This window comes from Hyperolius riggenbachi, chromosome 2, assembly GCF_040937935.1.
Source record: "Hyperolius riggenbachi isolate aHypRig1 chromosome 2, aHypRig1.pri, whole genome shotgun sequence".
In the NCBI taxonomy this organism is placed as follows: Eukaryota; Metazoa; Chordata; class Amphibia; order Anura; family Hyperoliidae; genus Hyperolius; species Hyperolius riggenbachi.
Genome location: NC_090647.1, coordinates 453,634,028 through 453,650,554, shown reverse-complemented (window position 1 = coordinate 453,650,554; position 16,527 = coordinate 453,634,028). Strand labels below are relative to the sequence as shown.

General features: G+C 45.1%; 1 protein-coding gene across 4 annotated transcripts in view; it reads right to left on the bottom strand.

The window, feature by feature from the left end:
* Positions 1-16,527, bottom strand: part of WDR81 (WD repeat domain 81) — an 86,122-nt gene that overhangs the window by 56,346 nt on the left and 13,249 nt on the right. For 3 of the 4 annotated variants that reach the window (XM_068270070.1, XM_068270071.1, XM_068270073.1), the window contains 3 exons: positions 8,047-11,604; positions 5,465-5,572; positions 523-698 (listed from right to left, as the gene is read on the bottom strand). In XM_068270070.1, coding sequence (XP_068126171.1) covers positions 523-698; positions 5,465-5,572; positions 8,047-11,548 — 3,786 coding nt within the window. In that variant the 5' untranslated portion in view covers positions 11,549-11,604. Of the gene's footprint in view, positions 1-522; positions 699-5,464; positions 5,573-8,046; positions 11,818-16,527 lie in introns of those variants that run through there. The other variant, XM_068270072.1, reaches the window with a different exon arrangement.

Here is a 16,527-nt window from a genome sequence, read left to right as displayed (position 1 = left end):
TTTTTCCGCTACAGGTACTCTTTAAGCCTAACAATAACAACCTTTAATCATCCATTCAGTGGAAACTAAACAATTAAAAAGGTCCCTGAAAATGAGGCCACCCTCATGCCAACTTTGGTGCACAGCCTGGATGGGTTCCTGGCCACCATATTTTGTCAGGAAGGTAAGCAATTAGGTATCTTGTTTACTATTATGGAGAGCTTAGTGGACCTTTTAACTTTGGGATTTCCATTAAGCGTGGAAATCACTTGGTGTATTGTATTGTGATGCTGTTCTATCCAATTACCAGCTGAGAGGACTGACCCTTGCTACAGATAGCGAAAGCTGCAGCAGAACTGACCCTAAAATGCACAGCATGGAAATTTAGACCACAATGAATACAGACAGGGAGGTTGGCAAGACCATGAGAGCCTGATAAAAGCCATCTTCCCTAAAACCGGTTTGATCTGAAAAGTATATTTTAAAACATTAGCATTTCCAAGTCTGAAATCATTCCATGAGACACAGACAGATTTGACTTACCAAGTAACTGATGTAAGGCAGATACTGATACGTTAGGAACGGTTCTCCATAGAGGTGAGCCATATGCATCAGACAGTCTAACACAGGCTTGGATACCTGATCCCCATATACTGGCCGCTTGACATTTAATGGGCTGTTTTCCTCCACATTGGAAAGAAACTGATGTCTCTGGTGACCTGGGTTGGAAAGTATGTGCATATAATAAAAATGCAATCTTTGTACAAAAAAAACCCAAAAACAAAACAAAAAAAAAATAAATAAACAATTGCGTTTAAAGCAGAAGTTAGTTGAAATTAGCAAAATTAAGAATTAAGGTTTGTTATGTCTAATACACAACTAGCACAACAAGGTGCCCTGCTGTGGTGAAAGTTCCCCGTTTAGATGCCTATTTCCACCAACGCAAATTTCCACTTGATCCCTATAGTCAACATAATCATCTGACCCCCACATGACTAAGCTCAAACCTAGCAAATGGGAGGAGAAAAAAACAGGATCCCCAATTATGGAAGGGGCCAGCCACATACACACAGAAAGTGGTAAAGATGACATCAGCAGGGGCAGCAAGAGGCCTCAATTCACTAAGCTTAACTCCTGTCTTTAATAACTCTTCTGAGCTGTTTTACAGTTATCACAATTATATCACCATGGTGATAACTGTAAAACAGCTCAGAAGAGTTATTAAAGACAAGAGTTAAGCTTAGTGAATTGAGGCCTAATTATCAGGAGTAAATAATAGTCTAACTCCTGTTGGTGTGGGCTTGGTACTACACTTGCAAGTTTTATTAATGTTAATAAACACTTCTTTAATGAAAGAGGAGGGCACGTGAGCAAACTGAGCATGCGCCCTTTGCGCAAGAACAGGGGGGGCAAAGCATGTAGACAAAAGGGGAGGTAGGCACAGCTGAGGGATTATGGGTGAACTGAAGAGCCCCCAGTAGGGCCACCTCAGACATTTAATTTTAGTTTATGTGTGCTGCATTAATTTAGATTTTAGCTCTTGGATTTACCAACCTCAGTGACAGGATTAGAATTGCCAAATCACGGCAATAAATAGTGGTAACCTAAACAACCAGAAGGAGCTGCACTGCATCTTGTGCTGTTTCCCTGGACAATATTTCTCTATATTGCCTGTTAAACATTTGTTCAGTAACAGATTAAGAAGGTTCCTTTTATTTAATATACTGGTATCAGCCTCAGAATGGCAGGTGGCATTTTGTGTCAATTGGATGAGGAATTTTAGTCAGTGTACACAGTAAAAGGCGCTGCTCCTAGTCCTCTATATATGGTCTAAAGAACAGCTGTACAGGTCAAGATGTAGGTGTAAGAATCTGTGAGGTTCTTGCAATGTATTATCCTTATTCACTTTAGCTAAGCTAACCATTGTTTCAGTAGACGATTGGATGCAGAGCTCTCTCTTAAAGGAACGGTATCAAACCAAGTGTCCTAAAATGACAATGTACAAATAATGTCTAAGTAGCTGTGTAAACATTTTCCTACTTTGCATGTTAAATATCAGAGGCAAAAGCTTTAAAGAGGAACTCCAGTGAAAATAATTTAATATAAAAAGGTGCTTAATTTTTACAATAATTATGTATACATGATTTAGTCAGAGTTTGCTCATTGTAAAATCTTTCCTCTCCCAGATTCACATTCTGACATGTATTACATGGTGACATTGTTACTGTGGGCAGATTATGTAGCTGTTCTGGCTTTAACAGACAGCTATAAACAGCCATTTCCTGTGTGTGTCATTGTTACATTGTGGCAGTTTGCCCAGAGTACCGTACGGTACCAGAGCCTCTTGTGGGAGGGGTTTCAGCACAAAATCAGTCATACAGCGCCCCCTGATGGTCTGTTTGTGAAAATCATTATATTTTTCATGTAAAAGTGGGTATCAGCTACTGATTGGGATAAAGTTCAATTCTTGGTCGGAGTTTCTCTTTAATTCATTGTGTGTAGATTTTGGAATGTTTCATTTGCAAAGGTGAATCTCTGTTGCAATATTGCACTGTTTTTTTGCAAGTCAGACTGCAGTTACTGTATATGAAAAGCCTCTGGTTTTTGTTTATGTTGCACATAAGATACATTTGCTCTGCTCTCTGCAGACAGACCATTCAGAGACACAGGTAGCTGCTGAGAGCTCTCTCACACACAGGGTTAACAGATGTAGTGCGAGGGAATCCCCCCCCCCCCCTCATAATTAAGTAGCCTGTTTTGGTGTCAGTATAGTGCGATAGGAATTTGATAACAGTAAACAACGAAATAAGCATTCAAATGTATACACCAGTACTTCCCAAACAATTCCTTTCTAAATTGAAAAAAAAAAAAAAAAAACGTTAATCAATAGTGTTCCTTTAAGACGGATACTAAGACCATATTTCTGAGGAGAAATGTGAACATTTTTATTTGTAAGAAAAGTCAAATGCACAATTATCTAGTGCATGTGCAGACTGGCAGTCTTGGCCTGGGATTGGTAAGTCTAAACACTTGCCTGTGTTCCACAACATGAATTTCTAGGTATTGAGGGTACAGGGCAATGGATGTTCTCAATATGGTCATGGCTTTCTCAGCTGTGCAGTAGACAGCGGTCAATCACAGAGTCATAGAAGCTAATAGCAAGCGTCTAATGGGGGGGGGGGGGGGGGTGACACCTGGAACCCACCCATATCCCACCCTTCAGGGGTGTGTGGTTAGTTAACGCTTGTTTATCTAGAGGTTTTCCATAAATAAAAAGTTTCCCTAAATGTCATAGGGAGCCCTCATATTAACCACTTTAAGGACCAGCGCTATTTTTTGTGATCTGTGCTGGGTGGGCTCTGCAGCCCCCAGCACAGATCAGCTGGCACGCAGAGCGATCAGATCGCCCCCCTTTTTTCCCCCCTATGGGGATGATGTGCAGGGGGGGTGTGATCGCTCCTCCTGGCTGGCATGTTGCGGGGGGGCACTTCAAAGCCCCCCTCCTCGGCGAAATTCCCTCCCTCCCTCTCCTCCCTCTCACCCCTGGCGATCCGGGCTGCACAGGACGCTATCCGTCCTGTGCAGCCAGTGACAGGCTGTCCCCTGTCACATGGCGGCGATCCCCGGCCGCTGATTGGTCGGGGATCGCCGATCTGCCTTACGGTGCTGCTGCGCAGCAGCGCCGTACAATGTAAACAAAGGAGACAAATGTCTCCTACGTTTACATTTAGTCTGCGAGCCGCAATCAGCGGCTCGCAGGCTATTCACGGAGACCCGCTCCGTGATCTAACAGGAAACGGCCGCTCGCGCGAGCGGCCTTCCCTGATTAATTAGGGAGGCACCTGGCGACGCAGATCTGCGTCGCTGGTCCTCCAGCTACCACTTTGCCGCCGCACGGTATGAGTGTGCGGTCGGCAAGTGGTTAATCTTAGCTTTGCTCCATATCCGTCTTGTTATATGATGCGGATGTCTTTCGCTTTATGTGTTCCCGCTACTTTGATGCCACTTTCAAGATAAGCTTCTGTAACAAAAGTTTGCACCGTGTATCACTGTTTGATACAATAAAAGTCTTAACTGCCCTGACGTCTCAAGATTCTATGTAAATCTGCTACCAGCTGTAAAAGGTCCCCAAGGTGATAAAGAGACAAGTGTGGTCCGGGACCGCAGGTGCTGAAGGTATTTGCACAAGGGACACTAAATATTTATTTCAGTAGGGATGGCCAATAAGATGCAAATATTTGTGCTTTTGTACAGGATTATGCAAAATATGTATGCAAATGTGTGCAGTTTAAAATAGACTAATAAAATGAAGCCCAGGTGGGGATCTACTGGTCCATTTGAACAATGCTGCATCAAGTCAGAACTATTTGCATCTCATTGATCATCTTGAATTTTAGATATTTTACAAAGGTTACTTTTAAGACAGAGATTTTTGTGAGCAGATAAAACAAAAAAAATTGCTCATCCCTTACGGACCTCCCAATTCCATAGCTTCCTAGCTGTATTATACAAATTCGGACGTAATGAAGGTTCTTTCAAAAAATCACTCAGCTGGTTCAAGTATGCAGATCAGGAGTTCTGACTTTCTGAATATATATACTTGTTTCAGCCGAGTGGCAAAGTGACATAAGGAAAGCAGTGCCTATGGCAAACACCAAAACTGTGCCCCAGAGGTAGGCTTAACTTGGATAGCGTTTTGATTAATTCTGGATTTTAGGGTCTAAAGTAATCACAGGCCAGAGAAACCCCCAGTCCCAGTTCAGACAGCCTCTATACCAGTGATGGCTAACCTTGGCACTCCATCTGTGGTGGAACTACAAGTCCCATGAGGCATTGCAATACTGACAGCTCTAAGCATAACTCAGGGAGGCAGAGACATGATGGGATTTGTAGTGTTGTCACAGCTGGAGTGCCAAGGTTAGCCATCACTGCTCTATACAAAACTTACCTCTGAGGGATTCAGTGCTGCATTTCTTCCTCCTGTCCTCCAGGGGGCACTCTATCCCTATGGTGAGATTGACATCTGTTGTCACATGACAGATGGTGATCTCACCAGAGGGATCAAGAGCCTCGGAGGACACAGAGGTAATGTAGGGCCCCAGCTGGCTACCGCTTTCTGTGGAGTAGCGAGGAAGAAACTATATGGGGAACACCAAGGATGCTGAGGAATAGCATCCAGAGTTCTTTAATACAAGAGGTGCTTGTGGCACGTGCCATGTGTGTACCCCTGTAGATACACCAATGTATATGTAGAGAATTAGCATTGGTCAAGTGACTTGTACACTCATAACGGCATCTCAATGATTGGTTATATCAGAGAAGATTTAGTACAACAATTCCCCTACCCTGTTTGCACTGGATGTCTATAAGAAAAGTACAAAATATATACGACACCTCTCTAGCACACCAGTGCAATATTTAAGGTTTCAGAAGACCGAGTTAAAGGCTGACACAGCCATGTCTAAGTAACAGAAGAAACAATTACCAACATAACAGGAAGTGAGCAGCCTCAGCAGATTCCTAGCAATGCAGCGGGATGTCACCGTCGGTCCTAGCTTGGCTGAAAGCCACCTCACCATCTTACAAGCGGTATCTGTCAAACAACATGTACACAGATAAATGCACACTATGCAGGGAACAAGTCCAATAACCATTTATTATAAGAGATGAATAAAATACTTTTGCAGTAGATGGCATAGTCACAACAAGTTTATATTTTCCTCCTTAAAGCAGTATAAAACCCTGACATAATATTCAATAAAAACATTTTCCTGCTTTTTATATGCCGTACGGTTATCATATTTGCATTTGCGCATAAGTATTATTATTCATTTAGAAATTACAAGTTCCCAAAAGTACAGTTTTTTGCTTTAAGAGCTGCCTTTGCATTTTATTCATAACTGGTTTTATGCATGTTGTATTGAAGGCAGAAATGCCTTCAGTGTCTCTCTGTGTCCAGGAGCTTTTGCACAGTAAGAGAATGTGTCACATTCCTCACTTGATACAATTAAGTAAACACAAGATAACATTATCTTCACTTAGGATGTGTCCAGATTTCTCTGCACTGAACTTTCCAGCTCTGTGTTTAACTAATTGAATGCGGTTCTAGTAAAAAAAAAAAATGAAAAAAAAATAGTGGTAGTATATAATATGCTGTAAATTTTTTAGAGCAAAGAAATGCTGGGTTTCATTCCACTTTAAATTTCAGATTTTGTTGACAAACTGGTGAAATTATTACTAAATTATGCTTACAGTGTGAAACTCAGAAGCAGGAGACGCCAATAGTAAGCTAAAAACTAAGGGCAACCCTGACGTGCATGGAGGTTCACTAACCATATATGTTTTATACATGGTTACTAAAATTATAGAAAAGTCTTACAAGTCTGTAAACAGGTGTGAAGCCTCTGTGCTGAGCTGTGGTCATTCTCCAATGAAAGCATCCAGAAGCGGACAGCTAAACATTGAAATTACAGTTCTCTTAGTGAACCTCTATGCACATCTGCACTCATTTCTCCATAAGTCATTATTGTAGGACACAAATTGCCTTGACACAGCATTGTAGCTTCCCATATTTTTGAGACCAATTGCGGTTATTTTAGATAATTTAAAAACACGTTTTCTACATTTCTTGCCACTTTTTAAGTTGGGGTCTCCCTCTTATTTTCTGAGTGTTTGGCTGGCAACTCATTGTACTTCAAATGCACTAGGTGTAAATTGCCATTTTTATTTGGAGTAAATCCAGTATATTCTATTTTTTTTTTTTTTAAAGTAAACCCAAGCTGAAATCACAATGAAAAAAAAACATCTTACCTGGGTAGAAGGAAGCCAGGATCTGGATCCTCCAGAGGCTTCCCATGTCCTCCTCGCCCATAACACCGCTCGCCAGGACCCTCTGGAAGATCCGGGGCACTGCTCTTCATTGCACGAGTGCAGTCGTGCCTACGCAGCAGCACGGAGCCACTCGAGAAAGAGCGGCTACCTGTCAAGGCACAGCATGGCTGCGCTCGCACATGAAGAGCAGCGGTCCAGATCTTCCAGAGGGTCTTGACAACCTCTTGCTGGATATTTTTGGTTTTCCGCTTGTGGCTACAGTGGGCACCAGGAGGACTCTACTTAGGCAAGTAAGTGGTTTTTAGTGCAGGTTTCAGCTTGGTTATACTTTAAAGCAGAACTGAAAGAAAAAAAAAAAAGTTTCACTAACCTGGGGCTTCTTGCCAGCCCCTTGCAGCCTTCCTGTCCTGCAGCGGTCCTCCAAGATCATCCGTTCTTCCGCCGCCAGCTTGTTTCGGTACTGTCGCAAAAAGTATGACGGCAACTGAGCCTGCGCGCCCCGAGCCACACGTATCTTTCTTTGTGTTCCCGCCCGCAATAGCGTCCTGCGCTTGCGGGCGGCGACACGAAGAAAGATACGCGGGGCCCGGGGCGCGCAGGCCCTGTTGCCACATTGGGAGTTAACGAAACTAGCCGGTGGCAAGGGAGCGGAGGATCATGGAGGACCAGCGTGAGACAGGAAGGCTGCAAGAGCTGACAGAAGCCCCAGGTAACCGAAACACTTTTTCCTCTTTCAGTTCTGCTTTAAGTGATGCTGTACTGGATCTTTGTAAATGCAACCTTACCACCTCAGCAGTGGTACTTTCCTGGACTCCAGCAATGTCCCCATTTTTGACTGTTCCTACTAGTATGGAAGTAGAGCCAAGCCCCCTCCTCCATGCAGAGGCCAAGACATGTTCACTGGGCATGCTCACACTATGCATGTTGCATTGCGATGTGTTGCCGCATGTGAACACACTGATCACGTGTTGCATAGCAATAGTTTATGCTGTGAAAAAAACATGCACGTTTTAACATGAGCATGTGTTAGGAGAGAGGGCGCACCCCAGAATTTCCAACTGCTGTCAGGTTATCATCCCACTTTATCCCTGACTGACTAATCTCAGACACAGCAGGTCCACAGAAGGAATCACAGCAGAGGCGATAAACCTGCTTTACCACCAGTTTCATTTATAATAATATAGATCAGGATTGCTTTTACACTAGAAGTACTTAAATAATGGCATGGTGACTTACCTATCAAAATCTTTTGTTCTTTTTCCTCTGTCTGATTATTTAAGTCAGGTTCATCATCTTCCAGTTCTCGGCTGTCGCTGGCTAGTACAGTATCTGTTGAAGCATCAGTATTAACGGACAGGGTCAGTTCTGAAAGGCCTGGAGATGAATCCCGCTCCTCTTCTTCATCAGATTCCTCACTTTGTTTCAAGTCCTGGCTACTGTCTCCAGATTTCATGCTACCCTTTTCCTTCAGGGAATCAGTATCTGTAATTTTGTCATCACCAAGAGAGACTTCGCTTGCACTGCTTTTATCACTTAACCTACCAAGGCTAAGAGACTCTGGTTCTTGTGGCTGTATAGGGTCACTAACAAAGAGGCCCCCTTGAAAGTCCTCATTTTCTGCGATGTAAACTTGATCATGAAAGCTAACTCCAGAAGTATAGTCCAAGAGCTCATGAGAAGATGCACTATGGTCTACACTGCTTTGCCGACCTTCCCCAAATTCACCTGAAACAGGGCTTTCCCCACCACTTTCTTCATCATCAGCTGCTCCAGACAGCAATTTTCCTTCATCGCCAGAGCTTTCTACACCAACCAGTATTTGAAGAACGTGATTAAGCAAGTTAGAAAGAAATGCTTGCAAACCCAAACGTACTATTAACTGAGCTACAAAGCAGTCTGTGTAAAGATAAAATCTTCCATGAAGATATGATGGGTTTTCATAAGCACCAATAAGTGGCTTGAGTAAGTACTTGTTAGCATTTTTAGGCCCTAAAGCTTTAGCCACAGGCTCAAAAAGATACCAGGCTGCATACACGGCAGTAATTTCATCGGTCATTAATGATAATACAAAGGGAAGAATTATTTCCAGTCCCTCAGGAGTAATATCACAAAGAATTCCACCTATTTGCTGCCACAACTGGAAAACAAGCTCTCGACCTTGGCTGTCATCTTCTGTTCTACGTGACTGATACGTCAAGATGAACTTATGCAAGTTTGGGAAATACCTGGGGAAAGGAATGGTTGAGCAAAATGGACTTAGAAGTTGAGAGGGACATGGTGGAGGAAGACCATTATAAATGTGTGGGAATTCAAACAGTTTGACCTGTGTCTCGCTTTCCACACTGTTGAAAAGCTCATCATCTGGAGTATGCAACTGTAATAAAGAGTCTAGCATCTCCAAAAGGGGTGTAGGGATCTCCTTCACATGATGTTTGCCAAGATTACGAACTAAAACATAACGCTCCATAAGTGAAGCTTTAGGAGCCATAGTATGAATTCTTGGTGCAAAAACTATTTCTGCTATCATAATACCTAAAGCTTGTATATCTCTCTCAAAGTAGTCCAAAAGGCTCAAAGGAGGCTTTTTCTGAGATGTTTTCACTGGTAGAATAGTGCTATGTAATCCACGAACTAAAAAGTTGTCAAGCTTCTCAAGTTCTTCTAAAGTTTGTATAGGATTAAATCCTTCCGGTAAAGAAATTTTTTCATAATTTTCTTCAGATGCAACTTTGAGTGGTCGGTTTGTTTTAATGGGTAGAGATCTGCTTTCACCAGAGAAGGTACTGACACTAGTAATTTGGAGGGAAGGCATGGTGGTCTGATCACCACTCTTTCCCACACTTCCTAAGGCATCAAGAGCCTCTGTCCCTTGCTCCAAATCATCATCTGTTGGGTTTTCTTTACCGCTGGTCCAATGACTGTCACAAGGAGTGGCCTCCATCACAAGTCCATCAACGTTATGCTTGTCATCATTTACAGTCATTTCAAATATGTTACTTCTAGATGGAACTACAATAGGAGCTTCAAAAAGAGAATAACTAGGTCCAAGTTTACGTTTGGGATGTGGCTGATCAAACAACTGTACAACTCCATAACACGTCAAGTTAGTGTGATTATCCACTAAATGAAGACAGACATTTTTTTCTTTCACTGCATTCTTCCCAGTCAACTTGTAACCAAAAGTTAGATCTATCCAGTGATGAAGATCCTGAGATACATCCTTGCTTTCCAAGAGGGCTCGATGCACACTTATGAAATCTTCATATGAGCTGCACCATGATGGAATGTCAAGGTCTGGCATATCTGCATGAATCGATTTGAAGATAGTGGGATCTGTGTAGAACTCTGGAATGCACTCGTCTGGAGTCCATGCCTGCATACGCTCCATGCTTGCAGGGTATTCATTTGGTTCCCACTGAGAACGTACATGATTACACAGCACAACTTTTGGAGTTCTCCTAGCCTTATATACATAGTATGTAATGTCTGAGAGAACATCGGAGATGTGATGTGGAACATGCAGCTGGTCTGAACTACCACCACCACCAGCTACAAATGCCTGTTTTGTCATCTCATATGTAAATTCCAGTTGCTTGTCTCCTTTGTTTAGACGGAATTTAGATTTTTTCAGGTCTCTAAACTTGCCATTTTTGGTGGTAAAATCAACAACCCAAGGTAAAACGGGATGATAGTTTGGATCTCCTTCTCGTCTGCCTGCCAGCTTATTCAGATACATGAGATACTCAAAGTTGCTAACTCTACCATGAATCCAGTCAACAACAATGTCTTTCAGCTCGCTATTACATAAGCTACAGAGGGCATTAGACTTCACCGGCTCAGTAATCTCTGATGAATCTTCACTGTTCACCAAACTTCTCTGTTCACTTTGCCTTTCATAATCAATAAAGTTAGGTCTTAGCTGACTGCAAAGTTTCTCATCAACAGCCACGTTGCATAATGATATAGCTCCGCTTGACAATCCTGCTTGGTGGCAAGACTTCATGGCCTGGAGGACATTATACAGAAGAAAAAGTACTTTGGCATGACTGTTTGCAAGCTTGGCAGGGCTAAAAGTGACGGCGTCATACAAGGAATACTGCATGTAAGGTAGGATAACATATAACATGGCAGAAGACTCTAGCAGAGCTTCAGCCGGGACAATATTCGGACAAGAAGGAGCCCCCACAACAAAACTGGCACTTTCTTTGGAAGGAGACAGGCTCACAGATGTCTTGGTTGTGGCAATGAAGGAGCAACCGTAGACTTTCTGAAGAGACAGCTTCAGGACATCCAAGGCTTGCATGCTTGGCACTTTTGTCAGATCTTCATAGGGCTGCGCATAAAGCCTCCGGGCTCTGCTCCACATGTTTTTATAGTTTTGCAGTGCAACATTATTCATGAACCTGAACAAAGAGTCAGAGTCCCCATTCTGTCCTTGAAGAAAACCATTATTTAGAGCCACAGAGTATACCAGCCTACATTTGCGCAATCCATGGATCTCTACTCTTGTCCAGCCAGCTGGTAGCTTCTGCACTGAACGCTGCAAAAATGTATGTATTTCCACGGGACTGAATCCTTCCAGCTTTGGGCATTGCAGTGGAAGTACTTTGCGTTCCTTCAGGCTCCAAAGCCACTTCTGAGGCACTAGGGCGACAATATGACTGCCGGTTTCTGAGAGGGCAAGTTGCTTGTGATCAATGAAGAGATCCTTGTTAACACAGTCCATCAACCACTCCATAGTTGGTAATCTCTATATTTTTTTTCTTAAAGCCGTCACATCGTATTATTTTCAAGCTGCAAAATAAACACAAATATTGTATAAGAAACAAAAGTCATATGAAAGGTTTTAATTCAGAGGACTCCTAATCTGAGCGGAATATGGAGTCTGCCATCTTCATGACCTTTAAAGTGTACCAGAGATGACGTGACATGGCGAGATAGACGTGTAAATACAATGGCAAGCTTAAGCCCAATGTACACGATACGATTCTTTGTGTGAGTCAAATACGATTCTATTTACAATCCGATTAAATTCGACATGTCCGATCGCAATTCGATTCGATTAGATTTGCCATTGCAAAACAATGGCAAATCGAATTGAATCGAATTCCGGACATGTCGGATTTAATTGGATCGTAAATAGAATCGTAATCGAATCGCACAAAGAATCGTATCGTGTAGATGAGGCTTTACAGACACTTATGCTGTGCTCCTTTTCTTTTTTCCCTGTCTAAAAGAGTTTATCATTATCTCTGGAACTAAAAGTTTTTCTCCAGTCAGGATTCAGTCAGCTCACTGATAGATTACAGCTATAATACACTTTCCTAAGCAGATACCTGGGCTTTTTATTGCGAGAGGAAAAGATAAAAAAGGTCAACAGTTCATGTATTTTCTCTATGGGACTCTTGAGACACTGCATTTGAGCAGAGAATATGAAACATTAAATCTGCTTTGTAAATGTTTATATATAAAATAGAGTCATTTTTAGGAATTTATCTCAGTTTATTTTCATCTCTGGTTAACTTTAAAAACTGCTATTGTCACCCACATCATTTTGGTCATTTGGCTTCAGTAGTGAAAAGCCGAAAGGGATTGTTGCGCAGCGGGGATTGAGATCAATCCCTTGGGAGACAGTTCAGGACTCAATACTGTACAGGCGTGTGTCACTAGACTGCAGGCTAGCAACGCATAACCAGGGATGCTTAGATACCCCCAATCACGTATTCGAGTGACCATGACGCCACCCACTTCCAAATTGGCGTGATCACGGATAGAAATGGATATCCGGCTCGAATGCGGTTACGAGCCGGATAACCGCATGTAATCACGAATCGTAATCACGAATGGCCTTTAAATTTCTTTCAAACCCTGTTTTACATGAAATAATACATCGTGTTTTTTTTTTTTTTTTTTATTCAAAGTATCATTTATATATGTGGGAAGGTGTGTAAGTAAAAAAAAAAAAAAAAAAAAAAAAAAAAAAAACATTTTTGGGGGAGCCTTGGTGTCCTAAGGAGGCGGAGGATCACGCGAAACAGCTGTCGACACAGGCGTGTTTGTAACCTGTTGTAAATTTTTCACTGTGCTTCAATAAATGACTCCTGTAACTGGAGTGCTGGAATCCGTCCTGTTTATTGTATTATATATATTCCATGTAAGCTGTCCAATACACAACTGGGACACCACAGTTTTCAACCCAGACACCTCAGAATTTATTTATTTTTATTTTTTTTTACAACTACATGGCCATTTTTGTGGCGTAATAGCTGGTGGCACGTGGCATCGCCAGCGCCGCCTTATTCTGTGGACCCTGGCTGTGGGAACACAGAGAAGAGGAGGTATATGCAGCAGCAGCAGCAGGAGTAGTAACGTGTGGCAGCAGGCTGCATAATATGCCATGGTACCAAGCGGTGGTGCCATGGCTGTAACAAAATACAACAGCAGGAGGTCCCAGACATCGGTCGTGAAGCCCACGTCCAATGAGTGTCCAATACACCATTGTTCCCCAACCCTGTCCTCAAGGCCAACCAACAGTGCATGATTTGTGGAAATTCAGAGGTAGTTAATCAGCTCTGCTGAGACACTACCACACCTGTGCATGTTTGTGGTTTTCTGGAAAACATGTACTGTTGGTGGGTCTTGAGGACAGGGTTGGGGAACTGTGCAATACACAACTGGGACATCACAGTTTTCATCCCAGATACCTCATAAAAAAGATGAAACAGTTTTTTTTTTTTAATCAGCAGCATAGCTATTTTGTTGGTGTAATACCTAGCAACAGTAGTGGTGTGTGCAGTGGGGCTGAGCTCCCTTAAGCCCTTGCTACATGGGTCTCAGAGTGCCTAGGTGCTGGAGGAGCTGTGGGCGAGGCTTGTTTAGTTTATAAGGAATAGGGGTATTAAAACCATAAAAAAAAAAAATTAATAAAAATAAAGTATTTAGCTTGAGGAATGTCCTACAAACGATATGTAAGGAACAATTATGCAATGAGTAAAAGTTTCTCGGATCCACTTTAAACCATAACAGTGAGGTTCCGGGAAGTGTTGGGGCCGTACCACAACTCGGACAGCAGTTTTCATCCCAGATACCTCAAAAAAATGAAACTTTAATTTTTTTTAACAGCATAGCGATTTTGTTGGCATAATAGCTATGAACAGCGGTGGCGTGAGGCACCCTGGTGGTGGGAGCACAGAAAGAAAGAGCAGGGCAATGGTGTAGCAGCATGTGGCAGAAGGCAGCCTAGTAGGGCATGGCACCTAGTGGTGGTACCACAGCACAAACAAATTATGAGCCAGGCTTATTAAGCAGGAGCCAGGAGGTTGTGGTGGTAAAAGTTGGTCAGGCAGGCATAACGATCACAGACACTTCATGTTCCCCTCTCGTCGACAGCAGGGGCCAGGAAATCGCCTTCCATCCAAGCCTGGTTTATCTTGAGAAAGGCAAGTCTGTCCACAGACTCTGTGGACAGACAAGACTGCTTCTCTGCGACCACGCCCCCGGCCGGACTGAAGCATCTCTCAGACAGCACGCTGGAAGGGGGGCAGGCCAGGACTTCCAGGGCGTACTGTGCAAGCTCCCTCCAAATCTCCAGCCTCTTGACCCAGTACTCCATGGGATCCACGGGTGTCTCAGTGTCAAGCCCGCTGAAGGACCCCATGTAGTCTGCCACCATGCGGGTCAGATGCTGGTGCTGACTAGAGGAGGATGGTGCTGCTGATGGCACCTCCTCTCTAGGCAGCTCTACCGTGTAGAGTTCCCTAGTCAAACTCAGCAGATCTCTGGGGCGCCTGCTACTGCTGCTGGCCGTAGGCACCGGCTGCTGTGTTGGCTGGACAAGGGCAGAGGTGGTGGAAGGCTGGGGAAAGGCTTCCTCCAGTCTGCGAACAAGGGCCGCCTGCAACTCCCTTTTTCGACGCTCAGGGTCTCCACACTGCAGGAATTGACCCAGCTTGCCCTTTAGCCGTGGGTCCAGGATCATGGTGATCCAGATATCCTCCCTCTGCCGCATCTGGATCACCCTGGGATCCCTGCGCAGACAGCGCAGCATGTGCGCAGCCATGGGGAAGCGGTGCGCCACAGCAGACACATCATCATCGTCACCCCCCGAGACGACAAGCCTGTCCTCTTGTGCCTGCTGAGCTTCGTCCTTCCTTCTCCACCCTCGCACCACTGCAGCTGCGCTCTGCTGTTCCCCCTCAACAGCAAGGTCAGGAACCTCCAACTCCTCCTCCAACATTTCAAAGTCTTCCTCCTCCTTAGAGGTGGACTGTTCAGCTGCCTGCTGATCCAGCTGGATCAGGGCTGCCTCTCCCTCTTTCAGCAGATTGAACACCACCCTGTCCAGCAGGCAAACCATGGGCAACCACTCGCAGACGGATGCCCGTTCCCGGCTCACCATGTTGGTTCCCTGCAGGAAGGGAGCCAACACCAGGCACACCCGCTGCATCTGCCCCCAATCTGCATTCAAAATGGCCTGGAGGTGTGTGGTGCCGGAGACATTTTCGTCCATGATGTAGCCAGTGACAGCCCTCCTGTGCTGGCACAGTCGCTCCAACATCGCCAGGGTGGAGTTCCAGCTAGTTGGTACATCGATGATGAGCCTGTGTGGTGGCAGGCCCTCCCGCTGCTGCAGGTCAGCCAGGATCGCTGAGGCATTGGCGGAGTGGTGGAAATGGCGAACAATTTTCCGCGCCCCTTCCAGTAGATCCTCCATTCCCGGGTAGGTGCGCAGGAACCTCTGCACCACCAGGTTCAGGACGTGGGCCAAACAGGGGACGTGGCTGAGGTTTCCCCTGCTAATGGCAGCCAGCAGGTTGGCCCCATTGTCGGACACCACCAATCCGACTCTGAGGCCTCTGGGGGTCAGCCACTTCTGCTCCTGCTCCCTGAGGGCAGCCAGGACATTGTCGGCCGTCAGCTTCTCCTTCCCCCGGCTTGACATCTCCAGCAGCGCTTGGCAGTGGCGGGGTTTGACCCTGCTGCTGAGGCAGGGACGTTTAGCGTGTGCGCCAGAGGAGGGAACTGGATCAGAGGAGCCTGCAGCATCTCCCCTGACCCCGCGGGGTGGCACCACCCACTGGGCTGCTGCGCCAGATGCTGCTCCCGATTTCTCACTCCCTTCCACCAAGCTGACCCAGTGAGCGGTGAAGGACAGGTAGTGGTCTGTCCCAAAGCGGCTGCTCCAAGAGTCCATGGTGACATGGATGCGCTTGCCTATGGCGTGATTGAGCGAATGGGCCACGTTTGCCACCACAAACTGGTGCAGTGCTGGGATCGCCGTGTGGGAGAAGTAGTGGTGGCTGGGGATTTGCCACTCCGGGATCCCAAACTGCAGTAGCGCTCGCATGTCACTTCCCTCCTGCACAAGGGAGTACGGCAGGAGATGGGAGCACATGGCCCGGGTAAGCAACCCGTTCAGCATTCGGATGCGCAGGTGGCCGGGAGGCAGAGCCTTGGTCACACCCGGAAAGGCGTCGCTGAGCAGGGCCTGCCGCTTGCCTGCACAGGAGGCAGAGGAGGGAGCTTTGGATGAAGCAGAGGAGGCCAATGAGGACTGGCTGTCCTCATCAGTCTCAATGTTGGTGGTGGGAGGTCTGGAGGGCGCACTGGAGGGAGCAGTGTGTTTACGCGCTCCTCCTGCTGCTGCTGGATGAGCAGGAGGGTGCAATGCTGCTGCTGCTGAAGGATGCATGTATCCACCAGCTCCCTTCAGGCTCT